Consider the following 19,478-nt stretch of genomic DNA (forward strand, 5'->3'; position numbering starts at 1 on the left):
ATGTTCGCAGGAGCCTCAACTTCCTATCCAGCATTTTCTGACCATGTTCAAGTAGTGTTGCAGGGCCTCTTTAAAGGGCGCGTTTTTATGTTGATTCGCTGATGGTTCACGTCGTCTCGCGCTCGTTCCAGGCGTCGTGTGGGGCCTTCAGACAGGTGGCCAGCTGGCGGCGCTGTCTCCACGCCTGCGCAAGTGGTACACCGTGGGCCTGCCCCGTGGTACTTCGCTCAGCTGCATTGCACCCTCGCCCGAGTCGCTCTGGGTGCTTACGAGCGACGGTCATGTGATGGTGCGCACTGGCCAGACACACCACCAACCGATGGGCGACACCTGGGTCTCGCTGGACACCTCGCAGCTGGGTACGAGAACTCTTCCACAGTGCAGGCATGAAAATCACTCCCACAGCAAACTCGCGCGTACTGTACAGCAAGGGGCCCGGCAGTGACAATGGGAACCTCTTAGGTGACGCGCTTTAAGAAGCTAGCCAGAGACAATCGGCTCCAAGTGGCAGTATCATGTTTCAGTAAAACAGTGTCAGTTTTCACTCATTTTCAGACTGCAGTACTAGTGGTACAGATGTACTTAGAATATGTTGGAATCTTTGAAAAATAAAGCGTAATGAGTAGCCACTGCACAAACATCTGAAATGACAAATATGAATTTTATACAGATCTATGTTTATTGTTCTCTTGTTTCCATAGCAACAGAAGAATTACAATGTTATTAGTTTTTTAAAATTTTTCTGAGGAAACATTATGTTCTACACAAAGAGAAGCCTGTTTTTTTTTAAAAAGCTCCTTCATGCTAGTGACTCGCAGAGGTCGCGGTACTGGACTAATCTCAAAGCTGCAGGTTGTAAATAGTAGTTAGTGGCTTTGGTCAAAAAGTGACTGTTTTGGCTCAGTCGTTCCCTGCAGGTTTTTTTAGCCATGCAACTGCAGTTGCGAACAGTGTAAAACAATCACGCGCAAGAAGAGGGCATCCTCCTAATTTACAAGGTTATGTCGGTGCGAGCATACATCGGTGGCACCAGGGGCAAGGAACTTGATGTGGCGATTAGTACTAGGCCTAGGGATGGGCGAAAGTAAATTTAAGGTTTGAAGTGAATAGTGATTTGGGGGTAAAATGCTTGAATCGAATAGCTCGGATAGTATATGTCCCATATTTTAAAGAAGAATAGGCATTTTTGTCATGGCCCAACTTAACTGCATAATATTTTTAAGACTTAGAACAAGGCTTGTGTAAATGTCACTTTTTTGGTTCAGAGCAAAGTGGAAGCAACTGTGAATAGTTGCAGGATTTGAATAACAGAAGGGTGCAAGTTTTAAGCGGTAAAATGCGTTACATTTTAATATTTGCCATACTTAGCACATATAGGACTGTATAACAGACTTATAAACATAAAAAAGAAAATAATAATAATTGAGGTGCAGGTAATAATACATAATATACGTAACCTCGAAGTTTGGCTTCACGGCAGTGCAAATTTCCCCTGGGTAGGTGGTTTCTTGGTATAGCAGCCATAAGCTACAGTGAAACCACCCTTTCAGGGGGTTACACGCGGTTAAAACATATTGGCCTCGAGGCCCACCACTGGAAACGCCGGCGCCACCGTCGGCGTGACGTGCTTGGCAGGATCACGTGGTCTCAGCGGCCACGTCGGCTGCTTGTGGCGCACTGCCGCGTGCTTTGAAAACGAGTTTCAAGTCCCACATGCGCTGCTGTCTGTTCAAATTCGGAAGTTTTCTCTCATTTTCTACTCAATTGAAACCATTGTAATAGAGTGGCTGCCTCCGAAGGCGACGAACATGGGGCTCTACCGCTCGGTGCCGCAGTGCCGCGCTTACGCAAAGGAGCCCAGTGTCAGCCTGCACTGGTAACCGCGGGACAAGAAACAGCGCGAAGCATGGGTTGTAAAGCTAAGAACCGGCAAGTAGCCATCCGCTACGAGTCTTGTGTGCAACAAGCACTTCCGCGACGAAGACTTTTGTTACTGCTTCGGGCCTGCGATGTTCGGTGAGTAGTAGACAGCGCGCACTGAGACGATGGCTCGCGCACGCTGCCTGCCGGCAAATGATGCTTATCTGCCACAGGATGGTAAAAGCGCTACCTTTTACCACGTGCGATGCCATCTCGGAACCCTCCAATGCGACCTCTTGATCGTCGGCCCCGTGCTCAGCGTCCAGAAAATCGGCTGCAGATGCGCAAGTCATTGTTAGGTACGTTAAATTAAAAAACGCACAGGGTCCCTTATGCATTCGTTAAAGATGACTAGAAGGCGAAAGCCATCTTCTTCTTGTCAGTCGATGTACTGATTCTCCCACGCCCCCCTTCAAAAGCGTTCTGCGCCTAACGCGGTTTTGCACGGCCTCCGTGACCGATCACGGAGGCAATGCAAAGCGACCATGACGTGTGAATACGTCATCATGTGACGTCACATTATGTGACGTCATAATGACGCTACATATTTTGGCGATCTGTGACGTCATGATGACGTCATATGGTGACACCATCACATGACGATTATTTTTTGCATCACTCGTGTTGACGCCGCCGACGCGGGACGCCGACGGGCAACCTTCCTATTTGATGAGGCATGCATTGCTTCATAAGCTACATAAATTTTGCATTGCCTCCGTGATCGGCCCACCGGCCAACCCCATGTATTTTCTTGGAGCCTCATTTATTTACGTGGGAAAGATGCCACCCTGTTGGCGTTAGACACGACACTGCTGCCAAAATTGCTGGGGTACATGCCAAATAATTACTATCCTGTTTTGCGGCTGTTGGTTGCTGCAATAACTTCTATTTTATTCACCGCTATTTCAAGTTCATGTGGGTCCTAGTTCACAGCCGACGTTTGCAGAGCAAGTCCGCAAACGTTACTGTATTTTCTTTCTTTTCCTAGGCGTCGCATGCATGCTCGGTCTCGTAGACTGGTTCTTCTTCCACCAGCAATCTCGAAGTGGTGAAGCTTTGGTCTATGAATTTGTTGATGACAGAGAGCGGCAAGTTCACTGGAATGCAAACGGAACGATAATTAAGGAGCATTAAAAAAAGGCGTCGCATTTGCTCACGTTTTGTGTGAGCACCAAACGAAACGAATGTGCGGAATAAAGAAACATAAGCAGCGGCATTTGCCCGCTGAGAAGACCGATCAATACGCAGTGCGAGACAACTTGTCAAATGACATTGAAACGTACCCGAATTTAGACCAAAAAAGAAAAAAAAAACACTGAATCGTCGGGACGGCAGATCACAAAGTTGCCATGCGCACCGAAGCCGCAGTTGTAAGGAAATTGTTTTTGAACTGCTCTGACAGCGTCCGCGCAACAGTAGTTGTTTGTTTACTCACAAATTCTCATATTTTGCGGCCTAAAGTTCACAGCGCGGGGCCAAAATGCGCTCGTAGCAAAAGCGAAACCATCAGTACGAACATACATGCAGACGCTCATACATGCAGAGGCACCGTCAGTCGTCGCGAACCCGTGCGATCGCTGGCTTGGGGCTTCTTTCTGTTATGCTCCGTTTGGTTATACAGCCAGTCTACTCTAACGAGCTATTTCACATAGTTTGCACTCAGCGAGTGACTACCTTTCACGCAAGAAGCCGGTTCAGGGGTCTGCAACGCGGTGACAGCGTGAAGCGGGTGCTCGGTTTTATGCAAAGAGACAGCGACTGTAGACTATCTTGTGCTTTCAGTTCGTCGAAAATCATTATTTTGACATTAAAGAACACAGTTCATTTCGAAAGTACTTACAGAAATGCCCTGGAGGGCTTCCGCGAGGTGTTTTTGTAGAGCGCCGACAGCAAAACCTATGGGGAGCGCGCCGGCGGTATCCTGCCTAGCACGCAATCGAGGCGCGTCCGATAGAGGGCGACTCCGTAACTCCTCGAGGCCAATAGTCTACTTATTTGTTAAAGGGCCCCTAAACCACCCAGCGGTCGAAATTTAGTTGAGGTGAGGAAGTTGTGCTCGAGTTTACAACGAACACGTAGCCGTGAGAATTTTTCGAAACGGTGCCGTAATAGCGGAGTTACACGCGTTTGATGATCGAAACGCGACGATCGCTTTTTTCCCTCTTTCCTACGCTACCCTCTTCCAAAACCGCTTTGCCTTCCTCGCTGAGTCAGCTGAATGCCCCTCCTCATCTCGCGTGGCATACGTCACCGCTGACGCGCTGTTCGAGACAGCGTCTACTTCCGGTTGCCGCGACTCCGGCGACTCCGACGCTCCAGCTCGCCGTCAACTCTGTGTGGTATCTGGGTGCACTGTTCGTTGACTAACCGCTGTTGCTGCCGTGCCGGCTCGTGCCCCTACGAATCGTGCCGGTATGGACCCTGTGTTGCGCGCACGCCTTCAAAGGATCGCCAACGTGATAGACCCATACGGGGACACGCCGTGCCAGACCACCTCGGCTCGAGATGAGGAGCCGAGCTCGAGTTCACGGAGCTCATAAAACCGCAAGGCGTGGATGTGTAATTACGCTAGCGACTTGGCGGTTGCGTTAGGGCCCGCTCACGCTAGCGGCACGGCAGCTCGCCGTTTGCCGTTTGACGTTCTCAGGCTGCCGTGCGCAAGCGATTTCGTTCGCGCACGTCAGCCATTCTTTGCCGTTCGCAGAATAGGTCCGAGACCCATTTTCATGCCGTTCTCCGTCTGCCGGAGAGCGACGTGGCCAATCAGTGACGGAGGAGCGGTTACCATGACTACGGCGCACCGCGTCGTCTGCTTTCGGCTCTCCGCGTCGCGTGCGTCTGTCGCGGGACGCTTCAAGCTGCTTGCTTTTTTTTCCGCGCTTTTCACGCTAAAAGTGCGGATGTCGTCCGTGTCGTTGCCAGGCATGGTTCCAGTAGTCAATAAAGCGTTTTTAGTCTGTCCGGCATTAAAGAAAGCGTCGCGTAAAACCAAATAAAATGTCCCCAAGCTGGCGCCAGCTATGGAGGATTAGAAACAACTAACAAACGCGTAATCTATGTCCTCCGAGCATTCGGAAGCGCCCTTCTCGACTCGCTAAGCCTACAGCATCGATTATTTGAGTATGGCTCTCCAAAACGGGGCTGAATCGGTACGAATACTTTGGTGTCGAAGCTTAACGACATGAATCTAAAGCAAATGGAAGCATCAGTTCGGAGCTTACACGCTACAGAGCGCATGGCGGCCACTTGATAGATTTGAGGTGGACGACAACCGCTTTTGGCACTGCGGCCATGTTTTTCGGAGGCTTGCCGGCGTAGCTTGCCGTGCAAGTTGTACTGCCGTCGCGCGTGCGGCGACGGCCGACGTTCTGCGGCACCGCGCCGTTGCGGCAGGCTTGCCGCTAGCGTGAGCGGGAACTTACGGGCCGCAGATGTCGATTCGCAAGCGGCAACGCGACCAAGAACAGCAAGGTGCGCGCGAACAGCTGTTTGCAGAGTAACCGGAAGTCGTCGGTTGTCGTTCGGCCAATCGCAAGCATCGAAAGTGATGTCATCGAGTTTCACTGGTGATGTCACACATGTCAGTGGCGGGAATGGCGGGGACCGGAAAGGAGAAGCTATTGTTTTTTCGAAATTGTGGCGCACCCGCGACCTGTAGCGCTGCGGCGTGTGGCATCGTTGATCGCGATGGCATTCTGCACGCGATGCGCTTGTTTACTTGAAATGTTTGGGAAAATGTCGGAGGGGGTTTAGGGGCCCTTTAATAACTTTTCGAAATTTCGGAAATTTCAAATTCGTTCGAATATTTGCTCGTGCCTAACTAGGATCAGGCGAGCTGGTGTGAATGTCGGTCACAGTGAGGTTCTTCATGGTCTCCTAATCGCAATTGTTCATGCGATCACTGGCAACCGCCGGTGTGAGTGAGTCCTAAGAAAGGATATATGCAGTACAGATGGTGGGATGGCAGCACAATTTGCCACCGATAAATGAGCCTTTCATTTACACTTTCCACAGCAGCGCAGCATTGTGTCTAGTTCCGACTCCTGTGCGTTGACCAATGTTCACGACATCAATTCACGGGACTGTTGCCTGCCTTGTCAGTGGCACGATTGATAGTCCTGCCCGCTACACTAACAATGTGGTATCTCCACTTGGCCTGCGTAGGTGACGCCCAGCTTACGCACATCAGCTGCAGCTACGAGACGGTGTGGGCATGCGACACCAAGGGAACAGTGTACATGCGCATCGGCTCTCTGCGGCCGCCCGCTCCTCGAACGTTGCCACCTGCCTGGGTGCCGATTGAGTCGGGTTACCAGGAGGAGTCGCCATTCATATCCTCGGTGAGTCGAACCTGTACGGGCTGCACTGGAAAGCTTTCGCTGTGTATAGCTTTCCAGCATCGTGAGTTATCGATGATGTAGTTAAGTGCTCGTGATGCCGCATTGAATGTGTCCGAGTCTGTGGATTATAATTGGCTGGGTACTCTTTTGTAGAATGCTTGTGATAAATTGTAGCATAGGGACGTGCATACCTCTATTAAGAAAGACACTCTAGTGCCAACTACCAACGATTGTTGGCAGTTTTTAGGACTTCATTCGTGCTTGTATATTGCCTTTGTCTGTCTGTGTCTGCCCTAGTTTTTCGTAATGTTGGATCAGCAAGCCGAAACATCAACAACTGTTAGGATTATTTCTGTTAAGACGAATTTTTGGATGAGCAGTTCAGTTTACGGATTTGTTAAGCTCGTGCTAACCCTTGTGAACTTCTGTTAAAGCAAATATCGGACAAGAAAAAATGTTAAATGTACCCTTTAAAGGGAATTTCGTAGTGCATATTCTTGTTTACTTTGCAGCTGTACTTATACAGGAGGAAAGTGTTTCAGTTATGCAACTGCCAAGGGGGTTCTCATGCTACTAGACTAACATGTTATCGTCAACTCGGTAATAGTGGCAAAGAACAATTTTTTTTAGAATGTGGGGACATTAGGTTCATACAGTACCAGGATGGAGAGGAGAAAGCAAGGAAGCAAAAATGAATAAAATCATCACACTCCTTTGTCTAGGAATCCTTCCTTATTACAAAGCAAAAAAGCAAATGCTTGGGCAAGAACAAAAACCATTTATACAATAGTATGTCGACAGCATTCTAAAGGGTTCCAAAGTTTTAATTTTAAGATATATGCAGAAATGAAAATGTACATGCGGATTTTTTTTTAATGTATTCCCATTTTACAAAGTATAGCAATGTCATAAAAGTAAAGGAATAAATAACATCATGAACAAAGTGCAAGATCGATATCATCAAAAGATTACATTGTTATAGATTACATAATAGAAATGTAAACGGGATACATGTTCTGCTTGAGTTGCTTTTTATTGTATTTTGTGCTGCTGCCCTTTTGTTGCTGTCTTGTCCTCCATCTGTCCACCTGTAATTTTCTCATTTTTTGTTTCATTCCTTAATAATGATTTGTGACTTTCACACAACATTCGCAAAATATCACGCAGCATTGGAGTTTAATTCGTAAATCAAATAAAATATGCTGTGGGAGGTGCTGAAGCAGTTATATTAAGTTGCTTACACACGCCATGTTTGTTTCTATTTCGTCATCCGGATCCCCCAAAGTCTGCATCAGAAAACCCGTTTTCGTTGCCCTTTGAGATTTCAAGGTTTCTGAAGCCCCACCTCACCAAGGTACGTCGGGTATCAAACGAATGTTCTTACGCATGCGTTGAACCTCTTTTTAACCATCCTTCTTGCGGTCGCATGCTTCTACTAACGTCTCTCGGTTTTGTCTATAGAATCTAAGTGAACCTGGACGCATGCCTCCTCTATCTCTCTCTCGAAATGCTTGCAGTTGTTACAGTCTGGTCTAAATCACCGTTCTGTCAACTACGAGACGGTTTTACGCCTTTCACAGCATTTTACATCTTTAACAGCATTTGTTCACGCGTTGACAAAAGATTACCGACAACTGGAACTGCAGAAATTTCCGCAGTTTTGCTTTCTACTCGGCCGGACTTGCCCAAACTCATGCTTATGGCTCAGTCCAAGTGAGCCATACCATGAGGGAGTTTTCCGACCTATGCTGTAGCCCGGACATCGTTATCATTTGATTTGATGCCTGTTACAATACTGTACTGTATTTGAACAGGATCCTACTGTAGAAAAACAATTATTGCTTGATATAAATTGATTTTCTCGATAAAACATGCACTGTTTATATATCTTCATGTCCTTTTTTTTTTTAAGAAGTTATAGTTTTTATATAAACTTTATAATTCTTGCCTTTTTCTGTGTATATAAAAGAAGTTGGGGTAGCTGGTCAGCTTTGAAGATGAGATACTGCAGCGCTTTGTGGAGTGCAGTAAGAATTGTTATATTAACTTTCGGGCATCGAGAGACAATCAGGGAGAATAATGAACTGGACAATGTGGCACCAATATGTGACAGGAACACGAAAAGGGCATCGAGCCTTCCTGTCTGTTATTATTACTGTAGTAACTGACGTCCGGACAGCAGATAAGCCAGTAAGAAAAGAAATGTTTATTTCAATGTCAATGTGCTTTAAATAGAAGTGGAGCCCTTACTTGCGCTCAGGGAAGGGGGCAATACGAAATAGCGCATGCTTTGCTGCTCCGGCGGTTTGTCACTGCACGTCACTTTATCCGAATGACCTGCCATCTTAAACTAGACAACTGTACACTTTTCGGTTCACTTGTAACATGAGAGAAGAGCCATAGCCATCACTGAGTAGCTTCATTTCACGACAATTAATGTTCGAATGGGTGATCAGTGTATGAGCATCGTATCGGCAACGTATACCAAGATTATGGTCATGGGGTATGGTCATAATCGAAGTATGATATGGCCAGAGTTGGAGCATCACTCATACCTTTCGTGATGCTAGGGAAGGTTTTGAAGCAAGGCCTATGCAGTGCTAACTGCATCCACAGGACAGAGGTAGTGCAAGATTGCGATCATTTTTTCATGCTTATATCAGAAGAGCAGCCACGAAAAATATGCACAGCCCACATTACTACAGTTGAACCCATTTATAAGAGACACTGATGTAAGAGACAATTGGGTGTAAGAGACACCAGTGTGCTTTAATCAAAATAGGGGTTGATCAGAAAATGAGAATATGGTACCCTGCTTATAAGAGACACCTCATGCAAGGAACACGAACTGCTCCCCGGTGTGTGTCTCTTATGAAGGGGTTCAACTGTAGTTGCGATTAATATCATTCGTTCCACTTTTTGGACTGCTATCTGCATTTCTTGTTTTTTTTTTATTGCTAACACCCGCTTCTTCTTTTCTTAACTCTCTTGGCCCTATTATACTAACTGCCTGTCATGGGAAAAGGTGCTTGACTTTTCTTCATTTATTAAGTCCTATTTCAGGGCTATTCTGTTCGTTGCACCGAAGGAAGCACGCAGCACATCATTGACATTGAAGGGCAGGCATAGCCTGGCACAAAACGGAGACGAATTTTGCCAGTCCGTCCCGTGTCAGTTTGTGTTTGTCCCTTCATTCGTCCTTGCACAGTACGCTGCGTCTTTCCTTCGGCGTTGCTCATTTCCCAGCGTCAAGTGAACGGTGTCACCCTACCGGCCTTTCCAGGTGTACGTGGGTCCCCGCAACTTTATGGTGTGGGCGTTGGACAACCGCAAACACGTCTACGTTCGCGAGGGCATCTACCCCGAGCTCCACATCGGCACCAGCTGGGTGGAGGTTCCAGGGGTCCAGGCCCGCCAGCTCTGTGTGAGCGAGAAGGCCGTCTGGGCACTGACGCCGTCGGGCGAGATCTTCCGCCGCTTCAACATCTCCAACAGCAACTTTGTGGGCGATTACTGGAAGAGGATACCAGGCCACGCCGCCTGTCTTGCCGGTAAGCCGCTGCTGCCTCTGCTGTGACCTGGACCTGCCATGGAAGCTTAGCAGGCAGAGGTGTTGCGTTCAGGCATAGGTGAATGTTCGAGAACTTCGAACATTCGAACGAATGTTATATAGTATTCGAATTTGCTTCGACACGAATTTAAATTATTTGAAATTTCGAAGTGGTTGAAAGGAACGAATGAACTTATATTTGACTGCATGTAATCCCCGGAAAAGGTGGTTTCACTGCAGCGTAAGTTGCTATGCTATGAAACCATCTATCCAGGGCAAATGCGCACTGCTGCAAAGCCAGAGAGAAATTAGTACCTGCACCATGATTGACTTTTTTTTAAAAAGTTTAGAAGCATGTGGTACAGGCTTATATGAGCTAAATATGGCAAACTTGAATACGTAACATATTTTACCGCTTATAACCTGCACCATGTTACCATTCAAATCCTGCCAACATTTGAATTAGCTTTCACTTCACTTCGAACCAAAAGAAAGTGACATTCACAGTGCCTAGTTCCAATTCCTAAACATTTTGTGTCATTTAGTTTGGTCATGACAAAAATTCTCATTTTTCTTTATAATTTTTTATATACACTATTCGAACTACATTTTATTCGAAATTATTCAACCAAATCACTATTTGTTTCGAACCTCAAGTTTACTATTCGCCCATTTCTGGTTGTGTCGCTAAGCTTGAGGTCGCGGGTTCGGTTCTCTACCACGGGCGCCGCATTTCGATAAGAGCAAAAGGCAACAACACCCGTGAACTTAGATTTGGATGCACATTAAAGAACCCCAGGTGGTTGAAGTTAATCTGCAGTACACCACAACAGCGTGCCTCATAATTATATTGTGCTTTTTGCACATAATATATAGGAAATTATAATAATAATAAAAACAATAATCAAAACCTGGCTTAATTAAAGGGAATGCTTAGCTTAGTGGCCCATTTTCCATTTGCATATGGGTCATTTCATGCCAAACGTCCCAGTCATTTTGGCGACCATCTCAAATGTGATCGAAAAAATCGTGCTGATTTCTTCCATGGAAAACATTAAATTGCTAGAATATTTTTTGAGAGAAATTTTTGGTCACGTGGGAGCCTTCCGAACTTCACAGAATGTCATGTGAGTATTGTTACAAAATTAATTCTGAGAGCATCTTATCTTGTTTAGATGTCAAAATTGGTGTGCTTATTAAGCAAAAGTGTTTGCGTAAATGGTTCGAATCTCAGTAATATTACTGCAATTTTTCTGCCATATACACCCCCACAATGTTTGCCTAAATGTTCCATGTTTCCATTTTTCCCTTTGTAATACTGCGCTATGTATGAACACCCCAGTTATCAATGCTTACTGTATCGGAAGGTATATTTTCCGGTAAGAATATTTTCAGACCACTGAAATTTGTAAATCTTACGATAAAAGAAATCACAAATTCAAGGAAATCTTCATTTTGGTCCACATTGAGATGCAATTTACACCACGTGGTGCCAGGGTTGCCACTGACTTTCCAGTAAATGTCACCAAACGACGAGCAAAAAGTCGTCAAAAGTCGCCATTTTTTTACAAATTTCGCCAAAAATGTCGCCATTCTTGATATGTGCGGCATACCTAGTAATAAAAATTTCCACTCCCGTATAGCCCCGTAAAATACGATACCATCCAAGACCCTTAAATTATACTGACGTTTCTCAATGCCAGTCGTATCGCCCGCTTCACCATGGGAGTGCATGGTGCTGCTTCTTTGACTAGCCACAAGATGTGCGTGGTGGCGCAAGGGTGAATGAATGAAACGCTCATGATATCCTTCCGTCCCTGTCCGCTCGTTTCAAAGGTAAAAGTGTGGTGAACCTCGGGCAAAAACCGTGAAAGCATTGTTTGTAGACAGCTTTACGTACCCTTATATAAATTAAAAGAATTAAAAGGTTTATTGAAGGTAACACGACAGAATTCTTACAGGAACCGATCATTAGTGAGTCTTACACCTTTTCAGTGTGAACTAATAAGATACTGGACGCCACCGACCCTTTCTTATAGTCACTTATATCTACACGTGTCAATCCAATGCATTATTATTGAACAAGTAGACAATGTAAAATGCTATATAGCAATTGTTTTCATTGCACACGCTCACTGAGAATAGTGGAAAATGCCTCAATAAATAATTTTTTATTGCATAAATAGCCTCATATCCGCCGCCTTCGCTATTCTAAAGCCGTCTTTACGAGCTGAATTGGGGGTACTGCAACAGTGAATAAGTCGCCAAGCTATTCAGAACAGTTGGAGCTTTGGCGGAACAAATGGTCGGAACACATGGCCAACCCGTCGTCTAGCCCCTTCAGAAGCGAAGCTTCAGAGAAGCTTAAAGCACCTAAAGCCAGAAACTTATAGTCAAACACTGCCCCCTCGCAGTTTGCAAGGCAGTCCGCTGACTTACATTTTGCTAGAATGTCGCTGGGGGACGTTCCAGTACCTCCTGCATCTAGATGGGATCCCGGACTAAGGATCCCACTCACCGATCTTCTCACAGAACATCAAATAAACGTTTTATTCTCTCTAGATGAATTGAGGATACACATGAGTTACAGGACGGACATACTGAATGACGCGTAATTAATGTGCGCATTCTACTCGTGGGTCTAAAACCAAGAAAAATACAGAGAATGTTGCCGCTCATTCGTTGGGAAGACACTGAGCTTAGGATGCATAACTCAGTGGAGACCTAAGCCGAAAATCGCCGAAAATTTGCCCTGTCGCCATTCATAATCTTAGGTCGCCACGGGCCTCTCAAGTTCGCCAATTTGGCGAAAAGTCGCCACCATTGGCAACCCTGCGTGGTGCTCCAATTAAAAGTCAGCTTTATACCTCAATCGAAAGCAAATAAATAGTTATTCTTATATGGCAACTTTTACCATTACATATTTTGTTTTGACGAAGAAAATTTGTGGGGGCATATATGTCAGAAAAATTGCAGTAATATTACTGAGATTCGAACACCTTACGCAAACGCTTTTGCTTAATAAGCACACCAGTTTTGGCACTTAAACAAGATACGATGCACTCAGAATTAATTTTTTAACAAACGTAACTGAGATGACATTCTGCGAAATTTGGAAGGCTCCCACATCAACAAAATTTTTTTTCTCTCCGAAATATTCTAGCAATTTACTGTTTTCCATGGATGAAATCAGCACAATTTTTTTTGAACAGATTTGAGATGGTCGCCAAAATGGCTGGGACGTTTGGCATGGAATCACCCATATTCAAGTACAGCCAAAATACTACAAAGGTTAAAAAAGTGTAAAACGTATTGGAGATGATGAGGCAAGGACAGAACACAGTTGTTAGCATGCCATCTGTGTGAAGTGAAAATGAAATGCTCATGTTGAGTCACAGATAGGCTTTTTTGAGCATGCTCAAAAAGAAGCTACTGCTTGCAGAGTGGCCCTTTTTTAAATTTGCAGTTAGATCTGTATGTTTATCACTGTCTTCTTTGTTTTTACTATTCGTTTTCAGGCTTGTGTCTCAAAAATATCTGTGACTGTGGTGAGCGCTGTGTCTGTGTGTCTTCCTGGGTGTTCTGTCTTTGTTGTGCTGTTTAAATCCTTCATGAGGTGTTCTTTCGTGCATGAAGAAAAACAAAGTATGCCATGAGTTGGAGAGAGTTCTTTTCTTGATATGTTATTTATAAGATAGTGCTTGTGTCGTTATAGTGCAAAACTTATGTTTTGCACTATAAGTTTTTCAGCTAGCACAGACTTCTGCTTTGGCAGTCGAAATATGTCGTTACTGAGCAGCATCTCACACAAGAGTAGTTCTATTGTAAACATAATCTATGACACTGTAACATTGGTTAGACAATCTTTATTTGCTCCGTTAAATTTGTTGTATCAAGTGTCCGCTGTACAGGGGCTCTGCCAAAGTGCTCTCATCAAGCAGCTTCTAGACTGATTTGAATATTGTTTCTTACATCCAAGAGGGGAAAGCTGAATTCCTGTTGACTGTAGTAGAAAGCAGAATTTCGACATAGGGCATTGCAGCTCATCTGACAACACTGTGCTTCTGTTCTGCGGCGCAGTGTCTGTTGATGACAGGCTGTGGGCAGTCGCTGCCGATGGCTCAGCACTGCAGCTGTCCACCTTTGAGCTGCCGTCGCGCATCAACGAAATGGACACGTTAGGCCTCCCCGCGTCTGCCGAAAAGACCGACACCGACATGGACGGATGGGAGCTCGTTTGACGTATTTCACCTAGATTACTTTTTTCGGGCATTTCCACAACTCGTCTGTTTCCGCAGACATAACCTTTCTGCTCAGTTTTCTTATTTTTTTTTTCTCTCTTTAGACACCTTTCAGTGCTGGCATTACTATTAGTGGCATTATGCACACAGTGCTTGTTAACTGACGCCAATGTAGTAGTGTGCGCAAGTGTGATTACGTACAGTGGCCATCAAACGTTTGCAGGACGGAGATTTCGTGAAAACGCGAAATTTAACTCCAGGCTTTGCTTGCAGCAAGTAAAACGCTGGCGTAGGTTGCAAGTCTTGAAATACATGCTGCATGCCCCAGGCTCAGGAAATGTTCGGGTTTTTCTCGGATCCTGCACCCTGTAAGCGTTTGACGAGCAACAGCAGTATTTGCATTAAAGCATGTAAACGTGTACGTTTTGCGTAAGCCTTACAACGTTAGACTGGCAATATAGGTCGGCTTCTGATATGTGGGCTATGTATATACTCTGTAAGGTTCCCACTTGGGAAGCTTTGTCAGCCCTTAATGCAGTGTTTATGTGAAATATACGAATAGATTAAGTAGTTGTGTTTAAAACAGCATATTATTACGTAGCCTCAAAAGGTGCGTGTTTTACACTTTTGTATGTGTCTTTATGTCTGCCCAGCAGTATGGTTGTTGCACATATCTTTGTGAATGCTTTCCCACTTTTACGTAGACTCCCTGAACTCTTTTAGGTGGCGTCGTAATGTATCGCACGGTTATTTATTTTTTTTGCTATGCACCGATGCAATGATGGTGTGGTTGTGGACTTGTAGGACTGAAATGTGTCGTCTTGTTTTCATTTGCACTGCTTTCGTTGTTGGCCCTCCGGAATGCACCTGTATTTATGCTACATTTAAACGCAAAAGCTTGGAACAGCTAAAGCGAATTTTGCCTGCTCCAATGCTAAGTGAATGTTGAGTACCTATACAGCTCACCATTCACAGGAACATCTACGTGAAACGTTTGAATGCTGACACGACGAAGTTGATGCAATGACGTTTGTTGCCGATTGAGGAAGGCCAGCGACCTATTGCTCATCCTTCTTTTGCTTTGTGCCTCAGAGTATTAAGCTAAAAAACTTTAAAAATGCACTTCCATGAGTGTATATTGGAAATGAACATCTGCTGCCTGGTGGAATAACGTTTGTGAAAATCTTGACGGGATGTTCTTTTGTGGAGTAGTGTATTGATTAAGAAAGCAAAGTATACATATAGTACATATAATTTAATGTAGTAACCCGGTTATACAAATTACAAGTCGAAATATACGTCCATGAGCGTTTACTGGAAACGAAAGTGTACAGCCTGATGGTGTAATAACTTTTGTGAAAAATCTTCACGGGAAGTTCTTTTGGTGGAGTGATGAATTGAAGAAGAAAGGAAAGTGTGCATATACTGATAACGTAACCCTGTTACACAAATTACAAGTGCCTGCAGTTTTTATGTGCGTTTGTTAACAGGAGTTGTTGACTTTGATAAATAAACAGTGCACTCTTGCATTGTGCTTATCAAACCTTATCAGATGAATTTCAATGAATGTTCATGATGCGTGCCGGGGTATGTCACAGGCACAAGTAAAGAAAGTGCAGCTTCTATAGTATTTTAATGTGAGCTCAAACTTGATTTGCAGTCACAGTGGTTTGGGTTACAAACTTCGAAGTCTAATTCATTATATGGGCACTAACAGGAAGTTGCAGTATCACGCAACAACATTTCACTGAGAGTTACTAATCAGTGATGACTCTTTATGAACATATGTGGCATTGCACTATGACGCAAACTGGCATGTGTACTGAAATCCAAACATGTAAAGTTCAACATAGCATTAACGGCGCTTCATTATCTTTAAGCACCAAAGAATTATTTCATAGTGTGGCTTCACAAATTTAAGCCACTGCAAAATGTTTACCAGTGTTTTTCACACAACTACACCGTTCCAGTAGTTTCCACATCATATTGCATGCACTGACACTAAGCAACAGTGCATCGTATGTTGAAAACCAAACAGTGCAAGAACATTTACGCAGTCCAACTTCGCAATAACTCTACTCGCAATACTATATGAGCGTTTGGTACGTAGGAATGCGCATAGGGTAGGGTGATGTCCGTTACTTTCAGCAGGCTAACAGACATTTGATGAATACGGCAGATAGCGTTCTCGGTTTGTTGAGGCAAATGTTGTCACAGACCTGTATCACTTTGCAACGTAACGCTCACTGTGATCCATTTTTACGCCTGCACAAGGTTACTTCCACAATGTTGACTGGCAAGTTAGAAACCGAGTAGATGTGGCGTGATTGCTGTAAGGATGCAGCACAAAGTTTTGTGGTATCTTTTAGTGTCATTGTAGCTCTTCTTAGCCCTTAATATGTATGATCCATGTTTACTATCCTAGCATCAGAAAAAAAAGCAAGCATAGCATTCAGTAACCTGAGAACAGTAACATTGTTAATATAAAGTCATGGCACGATATAATGAGCATAGATATATCAAATTATTTCATATAACAAACACGGAAATAAATTTTCAGCTATAACGAATCAGTTTTTTTGTTGGATATGACTGTGTGTACAATGAGGCTTAACTGTATTAGCCATTGCACAACTGCTGCTAATAGATTCTCGAAATTCGTAGTATGCTGCGAAGTTTACTCCTGTCGTTTTGCTATTGCGCCTTAGAAAACACCGAATCGCACCCTCCCTCTCCCCTTGTGTGTTGACTCTGTTTTTGATAGCCATTATACTGTGATAGCAAAACAGCACTTTTGCTTCGAATGCAACTTTGGTTGAGTGTTAAGATATGCTGTGAAGGTTGTGCTGTGTACAGTTGCTCGCTTTCTTTGTCATTCTTATAAATAGACGAGCTACATTGATGTATGCGGAAGTATAGCAATAGTTCAAGAATGCGAGCGTAGCATTTGACAAGGCCTCCATTGTAAGTTAAGGATGTATTCTGCTGTTCTTTCTTTTTTTTCTTTTTCAGTGTAATAACATCTCCTGTTGTTGTTGCACTTTAGTAATGTACATTCCGCAACCTTTGTTGAATATACGAAATAAGCTGTGTTGTTTGAACAGTGAGTTGTTTGAATTGAATGCAAATGTTCAGGAAAAGTTGGTTTTTTGAATAGTAAGCTAAGGAACAAAGAATTTTCTACTGCAAAAGGGAGACAAAGATATTAAAAGGGAAAAAAAATGTGTGCTTCTTTTAATACGTGCATTGCTATTTGTACTTGAAGTCATGGGCACCTCTTAGTTGGCTTATGATGACTGCACATTGGCTACTCATACATTGCGGAACAGCACAAAAAAAAGACAAAACGTCAGAGAAGAGGAGACAGCAACAAGTGCTAACAGCCATTACCAACCGGCCCAGCTTATCATGCTTTGGCTACTCGTAGTTAGTTGACCAGGTGCAGTCAGCATTAAATTGTTTTTCTCTATGGTTTCACAAAAAAGACAAAATATCTCCACAGTTCTGGTAATTAAAAGTTTTAAGTCACTGGAACGCAGCATTAGCCACATGGTATTGAGCCGTGATTGAATACTCGAAGTGATAGAATGTGAACTTTTCTAAATAAATACCTTTTTCAATGTAGAAGTATTTCAGTCATATGCTTAATGTTGAATACATTCTAGAAATACAGTAAAGCTCGTTAATTCAAAGTCACTGGGTCTGTGAAAAACTTTCGAATTAAGCGGGTTTTCGAATTAACGAAACATACAAAAAGCGGGATGCAAGGAACTTTGAATTACTGAAAGTAATCAGAGGTGGTCGTTTGGCCTTCTAGTTTGCGGCTCCAAGGGTTGTTTTCCAGCAATACCCGCTCCCATTTTTGCCGCAAACCCGGGAAAACTGCGGGCCTCGCTGCTGTCAGCGCAAAAAAAAAGAAAGAAAAAAAAGAGAAGTCTCGTGGTCAGCTGAAATGCGTGCCTGCGGAAAAAACGGCGTGCTTCACTGCAGCACAGTGGTGACACGCGGGCAGCATGTCACCTGCTCCTCGCAGCGTCAACGCGTCATGATGCCACCATTCGCCCATTCTTTCTGGTAAAATAAAGAATATGATAATGGCCAGTGTGACGGAATCCGCAATCTGTTCTGGCTGGAAAACATGATCATTAAAGTTTTAGAACTGAGTTTTCGAAGTAGGCGTTACAGGCAAGAACTCCGCCAGCAGTGCAAGTGCGCGAATTGCCGGAGCAACCGCCAGTCGGAGGTTCGCATACATCATGAATTCCGTCAGGTCGTCCTTTATTATCTTTTCTTTTCCCCAAAAGAATGGGTAAATCATGACGCGCTGACGTTGTGAGAAGCATGCGACATGCTGCCCGCGTGTCACCGCTGTGTTGCAGTGAAGCACGTCTTATTTTCCGCAGGCGCACGTTGTAGCTGACCACGAGACCGCGTTTTTTTTTTCTTTATTATTTTTTTTTGCGCTAGCACCAGCGAGGCTGGGTCGCTTCAACTGTCACCAATTAATATCGCCACACTACATTGCCCTGTGGCTCCTAATGGCCGTCGCTTCCGCGGAGTTGCGGCGAAATCGGGATCGGGTATTGGCACATGGCACCCAAAGTTTTCGAATTAACCGGGCTGGCGCTGACCGCTGCTTCAAAATATCCACCCAGATTTACATTGCAAAATACGGGACCCCAGAAATCCTTCGAATTAAGCGGGATTTCGAAATAACCGAGTTTGAATTAATGAGGCTCTACTAGTTGTAACAATGTTGTATTCTTGTGGTTTCCTTTCTCCTTCCTAACAACAAAATTGTGCATGACGAATAGTGCAGGAGCATAAGAAGAAACCAACGCAAAAAGGGTGCTAACTTTGAACTTCTGTTGAAAGTTAACACTACTGGTTTCTTTTTATGCTCTGGCGCTGTTTCTCATCCTTCACTGTGATGTACCAACAGGCCGAATCCTCTGCTGTTGTGAGCACAAGGTGGTCTTTAAACAGAGTGATAGCTTTTTCTAGAGTGAACTGCTTTACAAGAGTGATGCTTTATGGGTTTTGAAATGGGCCACACTGTTGGGTAGCCCTGCTCTTCAGTTGTGGATATTTTTATCATTGTTTAGGAAATGTAATTAAGTGAAGCGTTGCATGCATTGAAAAACCACTTTAAGATAGCATGTGCACGCTGTGTTCTGTAGGTTCTGTAGTGCTCATCTGCAATTCGAAAATTGACAATGCACAGTTGAATGCCAAGTAGTATCTTGCCTGTATTGTGTGGCACGTTGCTAGCAAAATGTCGTTTAGGCTTAATGTATTGCAAATGCAATTACCAGAATTTCCTCTGCCAGCCGCCTCACCAACACAAGTTCTGTTGCTTCGTGTAAGCAGTTAATGTCAATTTGCAATGCTTCGACCAAACCAAAATTGTATTAACGTGTTTCGGAT

The 19,478-nt window shown here is 44.3% G+C and overlaps 1 protein-coding gene across 2 annotated transcripts in view; it reads left to right on the forward strand.

Moving 5' to 3' along the window:
• LOC119373946 (tectonin beta-propeller repeat-containing protein 2) overlaps positions 1-17,715 on the forward strand; it is a 43,786-nt gene extending 26,071 nt beyond the window's left edge. Inside the window, exons 15-19 of one of the 2 annotated variants that reach the window (XM_037644005.2) lie at positions 132-359; positions 6,085-6,260; positions 7,546-7,614; positions 9,544-9,811; positions 13,891-17,715. In XM_037644005.2, the coding sequence (XP_037499933.1) occupies positions 132-359; positions 6,085-6,260; positions 7,546-7,614; positions 9,544-9,811; positions 13,891-14,051 (902 nt within the window). In that variant the 3' untranslated portion in view covers positions 14,052-17,715. The remainder of the gene's footprint in view (positions 1-131; positions 360-6,084; positions 6,261-7,545; positions 7,615-9,543; positions 9,812-13,890) is intronic. The other variant, XM_037644006.2, reaches the window with a different exon arrangement.
• Positions 17,716-19,478: the final 1,763 nt, after the last annotated feature.

The sequence above is a fragment of the Rhipicephalus sanguineus genome, chromosome 11 (assembly GCF_013339695.2).
Source record: "Rhipicephalus sanguineus isolate Rsan-2018 chromosome 11, BIME_Rsan_1.4, whole genome shotgun sequence".
NCBI classification, from domain to species: Eukaryota; Metazoa; Arthropoda; class Arachnida; order Ixodida; family Ixodidae; genus Rhipicephalus; species Rhipicephalus sanguineus.